At 36.7% G+C, this 10,234-nt stretch overlaps 1 protein-coding gene across 2 annotated transcripts in view; it reads left to right on the forward strand.

Annotated features, from left to right (window-relative positions):
- Positions 1-10,032, forward strand: part of LOC121431400 (von Willebrand factor A domain-containing protein 8-like) — a 63,973-nt gene extending 53,941 nt beyond the window's left edge. Inside the window, exons 39-46 of one of the 2 annotated variants that reach the window (XM_041628965.1) lie at positions 775-884; positions 2,232-2,387; positions 4,163-4,288; positions 4,990-5,148; positions 6,776-6,874; positions 7,779-8,017; positions 9,356-9,381; positions 9,604-10,032. In XM_041628965.1, coding sequence (XP_041484899.1) covers positions 775-884; positions 2,232-2,387; positions 4,163-4,288; positions 4,990-5,148; positions 6,776-6,874; positions 7,779-8,017; positions 9,356-9,381; positions 9,604-9,680 — 992 coding nt within the window. In that variant the 3' untranslated portion in view covers positions 9,681-10,032. Of the gene's footprint in view, positions 1-774; positions 885-2,231; positions 2,388-4,162; positions 4,289-4,989; positions 5,149-6,775; positions 6,875-7,778; positions 8,018-9,355; positions 9,459-9,603 lie in introns of those variants that run through there. The other variant, XM_041628963.1, reaches the window with a different exon arrangement.
- Positions 10,033-10,234: the final 202 nt, after the last annotated feature.

The raw sequence follows: 10,234 nt of genomic DNA on the forward strand, positions 1-10,234 counted from the left end.
CAACTTTAACATGCCCCTAGCTGGGAAAGATTTTGGAGTAGGGGGTGCTGGTGATTTTGTTCAGGGGAGTATCATCAGTAAAAAAAAACAAGCAAGCAAACAAGAAAAAATATTATTGCTTGCCAACCTGATTTCCAGGGGGTGCTGTCCCCCTGCACCCCCAGCATCCAGGGGGTGCTGTCCCCCTGCATCCCCAGCATCCCCGCTTCCCAGGGCCATATGGTAATGACAAAAAAAAGGAATGCACTTATGAAAATTTGAAAAATAAGTTTACAGAATATTCAATAGTTCTTTTGGTGCTTTAGGTTTACTATGTAAATTTTGAATTAGATACAGGTCATGATGTTCAAGTTCAAACATGTTCACTTATTTTTTTTTTAATTGGGGTATCTTGTTTATTTTGTAGGAGGTAGAGATACTGTTGGTTTGGGTGGTGTCGGAGGACCATTCATATTGGATGTTGGTCATGATGTTCATTTTGATATTATGTTTATTTTTTTGGTGGTCGAGATGCTAAATTAGATTAGATGTTCATCATTTTGATATTTTGTGTATTATGTAGGAGGTCGAGATATCGCTATTTTGGGTGGTATAGGAGGTCCGTTCAGATTGGATGCTGGTCATGATTCACATCATATTGCTATTTTGATATCTTGTTCATTATGTAGGAGGTCGAGATACTGCTGGTTTAGATGGTATAGGAGGTCCATTCAGACTAGATGCAGGTCATGATGCACATCATTTTAATATTTTGATGTCTTGTTTATTATGTAGGAGGTCGAGATACCGCTGGTATGGGTGGTATAGGAGGTCCGTTCAGATTAGATGCGGGTCATGACGTTCATCAAGTATCACAGGCTATGAAGGATGCTGTGCCAGAAGAGGTTAGAACTCATTCATATTAAAAATCTTATCATCATCATCATAATATTAATGATAATAACAATGATAATAATAGTTACATGTACATTTATATAGTATAATATAATGAACGTTTATGAGTGCAATGGACAGAATACTTCATGAGGTGAAAGATGAAATGATCCATTCAACGAGGCGTAGCCGAGTTGAATGGATCATTATTTCATCTTTCACCGAATGAAGTATTCTGTCCATTGCACTCATAAACATTCATTATTTGGTTTATATGACACCTAAAAATCAATTTTCTTTCTTTCATATGAAATTCATTAATTTCGATGCAAAATATGCTCATGCAGTGCGAGTTCGGTCTGTTGATTGGTACATCATTACAACATGCGCACGGCTGGTGCCTGCAGCTGCAGTCTCGGTGAGCGAGTGCAATGGACAAAATCATATGGATCCAAAATTGCACGGTTGATGACATTATTGCAAAATGTGCTGAGTGAACAATAACCAGTCAAATGACAAGGATCAATCTAGGTGTCATATAATGCTCAATAATTAATGTTTCTGAGTGCTTTACATTGTGATTATTAGTACCTCAGTCATCACATTCTGGCATGCCTGCTCACAATGTATACAGTTTCTCCACTCCCTGGGGAGCATTCCACCAAGAGTTCCAAGACTCAATTGCTAAGCATACTACATAAGCTTTGTCAACCCGGCCTGTGCATTTTTAAATTGTAATGAGAAGAATAAATCATGTTACCTATTGCCAATGGGGATAACGTTTGAATGACTTTTTACTGATTACCACGTGTGGTCGTGAGCATTATTCATTGTAAGAGGTGACAACGCCTGATTTGAAGAAGTGCCCATTAATAAATGAATCAGTGATAGATATTTGAATGTACATGTTAATAGGGATTTCATAAGGGTAATATCGATTAGTCCGAAGTTTCATTATTCCAAAGGTTTAATAGTTGGAAAATGAAATATTTCATTACTACTAATAACTTCATTTGGGATTATCAAGCCTTCAGATTGAAGAACCATATTTAGTTTTCAAATCAACAGACATGAACTCATTTTTGGAATAATTCCTCAAATTCAATGAAACTTCAGAATCGTGAACCTTCCCCCAACCAGTTATATCGAGAGGAGAGACCTGCGGGTCACAGTTCTGTGTGCGCGCCCTTCTAGGCGACCAAGATTGGCTGGCTCCTCCAAAAATGTGCCTTTGAATATCTTTGACAGATATATGGCGCTATACAAATGCTGTGCATCATCATCATCACCTTTAGAATTATTACCCTTCAGAGTAATGAACATTTGGAATAGCAAGTTGTAACTATTTATCCACGTAGGTGAGGAAAGCTGCGAGAGAGATGGCTCAGAAGGCATACAAGGCAAGACTCAAGGAGATTGAGATGTCTGAATACGATGCAGAGACCTATGAAAGATTCTCAGATAGTGTCAAGAGACAGGTCACTTCCCTTAGGGTTATTCTAGATAGTCTACAGGTAGGTTAATATGCAATCAAGTATGATACGATTGCAAGCAGGTTTGGATTATGCAATCATAGATTTGCACTGTAATATAGTGAATAAATTCGCAATCAAATATTTGAATCAGCAATCAAATATGAATTCTCAGACTGGGTCAAGAGACAGGTCACTTCCCTTAGGGTTATTCTAGATAGTCTACAGGTAGGTTAATATGCAATCAAGTATGATTTGATTTCACTGTAATACAGTGGAATTAAAATAAATTAAAATAAATATTAAAATAAATCAAATATAAATCTTCACACAGAGTCAAGAGAATAATCACATCCCACTGGGTTATAGTCTAAAGGTATATTAACATACAATCAAGTATGAGTAGTTTGAAATCAAATAAGATAGATTAGGCAATTAAGTATGGATTTGGCAATCAAGTATGGAATTTGCAATCAAGTATGGAATTTGCAATCAAGTGTGGTTTCTCAAATCATGTGATGAAAGCTGCGAGAGAGATGGCTCAGAAGGCGTACAAGGCAAGACTCAAGGAGATTGAGATGTCTGAGTATGATGCAGAGACCTATGAAAGATTCTCAGATAGTGTCAAGAGACAGGTCACTTCCCTTAGGGTTATTCTAGATAGTCTACAGGTAGGTTAATATGCAATCAAGTATGATTTGATTGCACTGTAATATAGTGGAATTAAAATCAAATATGAATGTTCACACAGAGTCAAGAGAATAATCACATCCCACTGGGTTATAGTCTAAAGGTATATTAACATACAATCAAGTATGAGTAGTTTGAAATCAAATAAGATAGATTAGGCAATTAAGTATGGATTTGGCAATCAAGTATGGAATTTGCAATCAAGTATGGAATTTGCAATCAAGTGTGGTTTCTCAAATCATGTGATGAAAGCTGCGAGAGAGATGGCTCAGAAGGCGTACAAGGCAAGACTCAAGGAGATTGAGATGTCTGAGTATGATGCAGAGACCTATGAAAGATTCTCAGATAGTGTCAAGAGACAGGTCACTTCCCTTAGGGTTATTCTAGATAGTCTACAGGTAGGTTAATATGCAATCAAGTATGATTTGATTGCAATCAGGCTTGGATTATGCAATCAAAGTATGATAGATTTGCACTGTAATACAGGGAATAAATTCACAATCAAATATGTGAATCAGCAATCAAATATGAATTCTCAGACTGGGTCAAAAAATATGTCACTTCCCTTAGGGTTATTTCAGATAGTCTACAGGTAGGTTAATATCCAATCAAGTATGATTTGATTGCAATCAGCCTTGGATTATGCAATCAAAGTATGATAGATTTGCACTGTAATACAGGGAATAAATTCACAATCAAATATGTGAGTCAGCAATCAAATATGAATTCTCAGACTGATTCAAGAAACAGTCATTCCAGATAGTCTACAAGATGGTTAACATGCAGTCAAGTATGGATTTGGCAATCAAGTATAGAATTTGCAATCAAGTGTGGATTTTCAAATCATGTACAGTGGTCTAACAATATTACATAATGGCTCTATTCTCAAATATTGTGGATTGGCAATCAAACATGAATATTCATTCAAATATGAATGTGTGATTAAATTTGAATTGTGTTCATTTTGTCAGATTGCATTTTAATATGTTGAAATTTTCAATCAATTATTGTGGCATTACAATCATATGCAGCAGATGTGGTGGATATCCAACAAATAATTTTTCTTTCATTTATTTTCTTGATAATTGATTTGTTTGTTACTTTTTAACTTTTTTTTTTTATATTAGGCTAAAGCCAAAGAAAGACAATGGATCAAGCACCAATCGTCTGGAGATCTTGATGAAGTGAAATTAATTGAAGGACTGACTGGAGAGAAGGCTATCTACAAAAGGAGGGGCGAACAAGATCCAGAAGTAAGAAATGGAATATAGAGACAAAGAGAGGCATTGGTGGAAAATGAGAGACAATGGAAGACATAGTGAAAAAGAGAGGGAAGAAGAGACAAGCTTAGAAAAGGGTAGAGACATTGAGAGACAAAGAGAGCCAAAGGGAAACTTAGATACATTGAGAAAGAGAGAGAGGAGGAAACAATGATAGAAAAGGGAAAAGGGAAGAGACCAAGAAAAAGACATCAAAAGAGACACACAGAGAGGACAGAGAAAGAGATCATACCTTTATCAAATACATTACATGAGGAGAAGAGAAAAGTCTTGTCTAAGTTTTTTTTTCAATTCATTTATTTTACATCCTTCAAAAACATACAAACATATGTACAAGTATACAACAACAAAAGAGTAAAGGAATTTAAATCACAGTATAAGCAATAAAAAAAATTGGTAGTAATATAAAAGAGATGAAGAGAAATTGTAGCGGATGTAGGAAGTCAGAAAGGCTATTGACCTGTCAAAGCCGACTCCCTTGATTACTACATTATGGTAAGATTAAAAGCGCAAATAAAATAGTGGCCAAAAAAAACAACAAAACAACAGACGCGAACATATTGACAAAACAAAAACTAGAAGAGAGAATGATGTGATCAAGTAATGTTTGATTGCATCCCCTGATCGGTTATTATCTGAATCATTTATTTCTTCTTTCATTCTTATTCTTTCAGATGGGAAGTCCCCAGGAGCATCCAAAGCGATTAAGGCTTGTGGTTGATGTGAGTGGTAGTATGTATCGGTTCAATGGACACGATGGACGCCTAGACAGGACTCTACAGGCTATATGCATGGCTATGGAAGCGTTTGAAGGCTATGAAGAAAAGTTTGCTGTAAGTGTGCCCTCTTCCCCTTTGTTCTTGGCTCGTATTCTGAAGTCAGGTTTAACTTAGACCACGGTCTAACTCTGTACTAAAATTATGGGAAGCCAAGAAATCAAAAATTAAGTTTATATCTTATATTTCTTATGTGTAAAATTTTGTTTTCTTTTGCTTTCACAATGAAGAAAATAGTTCAGTTATCATTCCCAGACAATTATGAATAATTTGGGTGTCATATGAGTTAATAAACTGAATGTTTATTGTTAGGGATTTCTGCTCCAATTGGCTCTCCATACTTAAACCACAACTTTAAACTTGAGTTTAAATTGAACCCGACTTCAGAATACTGGCCCTTGTGTTTGAAATTTTCTTGTTCTTTAAATATCACGGCACATATTTGTACCATTGGTGCAAGCCTGTTGAGCTCTTTATTGGTCACCCACTAGCTGTATCCATATATTACTTTGTATATATTTTTCATTGTAGAAATGAATGAAAAATTAAAAACCTGGGTTCATTTGAGTTCTTGTCTGAACTTGTGGTTTATCTTGGTTTAACTGTGTGTGGATAGCCAATAGCGAAACAAATCTCTAACAGTACAGGTTCAATTATTTTACCATTAATGCATGATAAAATCAATGGCACAGTAAAGAGAAGAAACATACAATTGTAACATTGTTTTTTTTAATATATTGTTTCCCATAATTTCAGCATGCAGTTATAACATGGCCTAACTTAAACTCAATTTCAGAATACAGGTGTAAAAGTTCAAAGCTATTGCAAATCAAATGTGTTTCGGGTAAATTTAAGTTTGTAATTTCATTTTTCCCTATTTTCTCATCTCATTTTTTCCTAATTACCTTAACCCTATCTAGGCTGGGGGGGGGGGGCAACGAGTCGCCGATATTTTCGCAGCGCAAAATTTTTTGACCGTGCTGCTTTCTAACTTTTTACTTTTAAATCTTGCGCAACTTTTGAGACCGATTTTTGCATCACCCAGGTATGCGGTTCCAAAATTATGCAACGTTATGTAACTGCATGTCAGACCAAAAATTGCTCAAAAACGTGATTTCGTGTACAAAGTCAATGTAAATTGTGTTTTCAACCATGAATTATAAATGCATGATTATTTTTAGTTTTACTGGTCTAAATGCAAGTATTTTATGTTGTTTATGATCTTAGAAGAGTCCCCAACAAATTTCATTGAAAAAAAACAAAGAAATACATAAGAAATTGCAAAAAACAATATAATACATAAGAAATTGATCTGATATCACAATTTTTTTCATGTAAACTTACTAAGAACTCCACTAAGACTTTCTATGCCAAAAATGAGAACATTTGGAGCTTTATTTAGGGAGTTAGAGGAAAAAATATGATTTTGCATACTAATTACACATAAATTAGCATAATTACTTGATAACAATTCACATGAAATAAATTACTATACAATTGTGCCAATTTTCAGCGCGATCACGCGGTCGACGGCGGAGATCTCAAGGGGGGCCTGGGAGGCCCCACCCCTCCCCCCCCCGGCCATATGAACTCGCAAAATACCCCGGCCTAGATAGGGTTGAATGTGTGCAGCAAAAACGAGATGAAAATAATGCTTCCTCTCTTATTTTGTGTGTGTTTGTAGTATGATATTGTAGGCCACTCTGGAGAGACATGCGATGAAGTCTTCCTGAAATCTGACAAGGTTCCAAAGAACAACAATGAAAGACTCAAAGTCCTAAGGGTGAGTTATTTCCTATACAATCCTCAAGATTGTCCATCCTTATAATTCTTGACTAAAGCTACTCTTGATGATATTTAAATTCAACATCTTACGAATCACATCATTATGACTTCTCTAAGCATTTTATATTGTTACCCTAGTAATTTGATTCTAGATTACCCATATGTATTTGCATGCGTAATCGTAAGATGCTGGTGATAATTCCAGAAAAGCTCTAAGGGCGCTATTATAAGCCACTACATTGATGTTTGCATTCCAACAGGTTCCCTTGTAAAACCTTGAAAGAAAGAAATGCTAGTGCCTAGGTTGCATTTGAAAACAAGACCTTTTGGTTATTAGGCAAGAGTTGGGATAACTACACCATGACACTATTACTTCTCTTATCCAAAAGATGTTTGATAATGTCCCTATCTCAATATATTGAATATGTGTCTCAGTGTTTTCATGACTGAAATCTACTGTATCCATACTTTCCTACAAGATTAGGATCTGTTTTGAGTTCTGCCTTAGATACAAAGTCTTAGGCACCTTCATGCCTTCTTTAGATATGAATGATAAAGCACAGCAATGATTGTCATAGGTTTTAGACATTGTGAGACAAGATGCACCATTCTAGAAATGAAGCAAAATAATTATGTCTTACATCAAGGATATTCATCTAAGAGACTGATTAGTAGTGCGCTAGCAACTTGCAGTCCTCCTAATTCTGAGATTGCTTCTCTTTTCTATCTATCCTACATTGTAGAACCTCCACACTAACACTATCTTGCCTAAGCGGTGGCAACACTGCTGAAGCAGCTACAGCATCCATCCAAGGTATTCCCAAGGAGACTGAAGAGTAGTATTTTATTAACTTAATGATCCTTCAAATCCTTGACATTTCTTCTGCTTTCCCACATTGCAGAACCTCCATGCTCACGCTCAATTCTGCCTCAGCGGCGACAACACCGTTGAAGCGGCGAAGACAGCCATCCAAGACATCGTCAAGGAGGAAGCGGACGAATACTTTGTCATCATCCTGAGTGATGCTAACCTAGATCGGTATGGTATCAGTCCTAAGGTTCTATCACGCGTCATGCAGCAGGATGAAGATGTTAATGCCTATGCCATCTTCATTGGATCTATAGGTGATCAGGCAGGAAGGTAAGGACATCTAATGCATTTTGGGTGATCGACGGGAGAGTAAAGACAAGACATTGGTAGTGTTGCCAACCATTGCGTGTTTTGCCATAATTATTACCGTTTTGCAACCAAATTACGGCATTATGATTTTCCTTCATAAAATACGAATTTCTTTATTATTTTATTGTACAAAATCATATCCTATCGATGGAAATTTTCTCTATATGATGCAGTATTTGGTACCCTGGGGTACCAAATAGTAATCCGCCATTTTGTTGAATTATTTATTTTATTTTTTGCGCTGTACCCTGGGTTACCCAAAAAATGTGTACAAGTATATTTTAATGTTTTGTACAGATTTTTTTCTTTTTAGTGATCTTATGTAACAATTAATGCATGCAAATGATAACTTTATTCTATTTGTTTACTATTATTGGCATTAGATTGTATCAAAGAAAGGAAATAGGGGTTGTGATCATTGTCCCCATTCATTGTCATGATTGTCGCACCGATCGTACGACCGTGATCACCATGACAACAATGTAACTGTACACTATTACAACACGAGATGGCGCTGCACAACGCCGTACCCCGAGGTACTACGGTACCCCGGTGTACGGCGTGGTGCATCATATGCCTCTTTTTCATAAAACTTACACAAGTAAAATAATTTTAATGAATATGATTTCAGGTACGAGAACAAAGGTCTTGAATTTGTCGATATTCAAAAATACAGATCACTGAATTCAATTTCTCATTCCCAGAGATTGGCAGTTCTGGTTGTAATTTTCCTGTTGAGAAATTCTTCTCTTTTTTGGTTGGGAATTTCTATTCTTTGCTATTACTTTTTTTGGGGGGTGGCTCACAAGGTTTGGAGCTCTTCATTGGTAAGTGCATGTCAGTCTAGGAGAGCGTTTCTTTAAAATTTGTCAGACAAACAGACATTTGTCAGATAAAGCTACAGACATTTATGAACACTCCCAGCAACTCTCGGCCAATCAAAATCAAGGAAATTGTATCGTCTGACAATAAATGTTGATGAAATGCTCTCCTGTACTCAGGATGAGAAGAATGATAAAAAGTCGTCAAAAATCTCAAGAATTCTGTGAATACTCTATTGAAACCTCTTATAATGAAAATTGCCATCATGAAAATCACTTCCAAGCACTTTTCTCTTTTTTTTTCTTTTTTCCATCTCTCATGTTATAACAGCAAGGTATTGCTTAGCCTCTGTTCAGAATTTTGTGATTTAGAACAAAAGTAAACATTAGCTATTGCTTTACCCAATTTCATTAGGATTAACTTGAATTTGTTTGCCCTCCTTAACAAGGTTTCTCATTCCGTTTTCTCTCTTTTCAGATTGGTTCGTAATCTTCCCGCTGGACATGGGTTCGTCTGTATGGACACCAAGACTATCCCTCAGATCATGCAACAGATATTCACTTCTACTCTGCTCAAATAGATTCTCTCTCTCATCGGGTCAACCTTCTCACTGGACATGGGTTCGTCTGTATGGACACCAAGACTATCCCTCAGATCTTACAACAGATATTCACTTCTACTCTGCTCAAATAGATTCTCTCATCGGGTCAACCTTCCTGCTGGACATGGGTTCGTCTGTATGGACACCAAGACTATCCCTCAGATCATGCAACAGATATTCACTTCTACTCTGCTCAAATAGATTCTCTCTCTCATCGGGTCAACCTTCCTGCTGGACATGGGTTTGTCTGTATGGACACCAAGACTATCCCTCAGATCTTGCAACAGATATTCACTTCTACTCTGCTCAAATAGATTCTCTCTCTCATCGGGTCAACCTTCCTGCTGGACATGGGTTTGTCTGTATGGACACCAAGACTATCCCTCAGATCTTGCAACAGATATTCACTTCTACTCTGCTCAAATAGATTCTCTCTCTCATCGGGTCAACCTTCCTGCTGGACATGGGTTTGTCTGTATGGACACCAAGACTATCCCTCAGATCTTGCAACAGATATTCACTTCTACTATGCTCAAGTAGATTCTCTCATCGGGTCAACCTTCCTGCTGGACATGGGTTTGTCTGTATGGACACCAAGACTATCCCTCAGATCATGCAACAGATATTTACTTCTACTATGCTCAAATAGATTCTCACTCATTGGGCAGCGATATGTGTTCATGGATGTTAAAGTAGAACTTATCTCAAAACTATATTAATTGCCAAGTTGAAATATGAATTTTCTATTGATTTTT

The sequence above is a fragment of the Lytechinus variegatus genome, chromosome 17, assembly GCF_018143015.1.
Source record: "Lytechinus variegatus isolate NC3 chromosome 17, Lvar_3.0, whole genome shotgun sequence".
Classification (NCBI taxonomy): Eukaryota; Metazoa; Echinodermata; class Echinoidea; order Temnopleuroida; family Toxopneustidae; genus Lytechinus; species Lytechinus variegatus.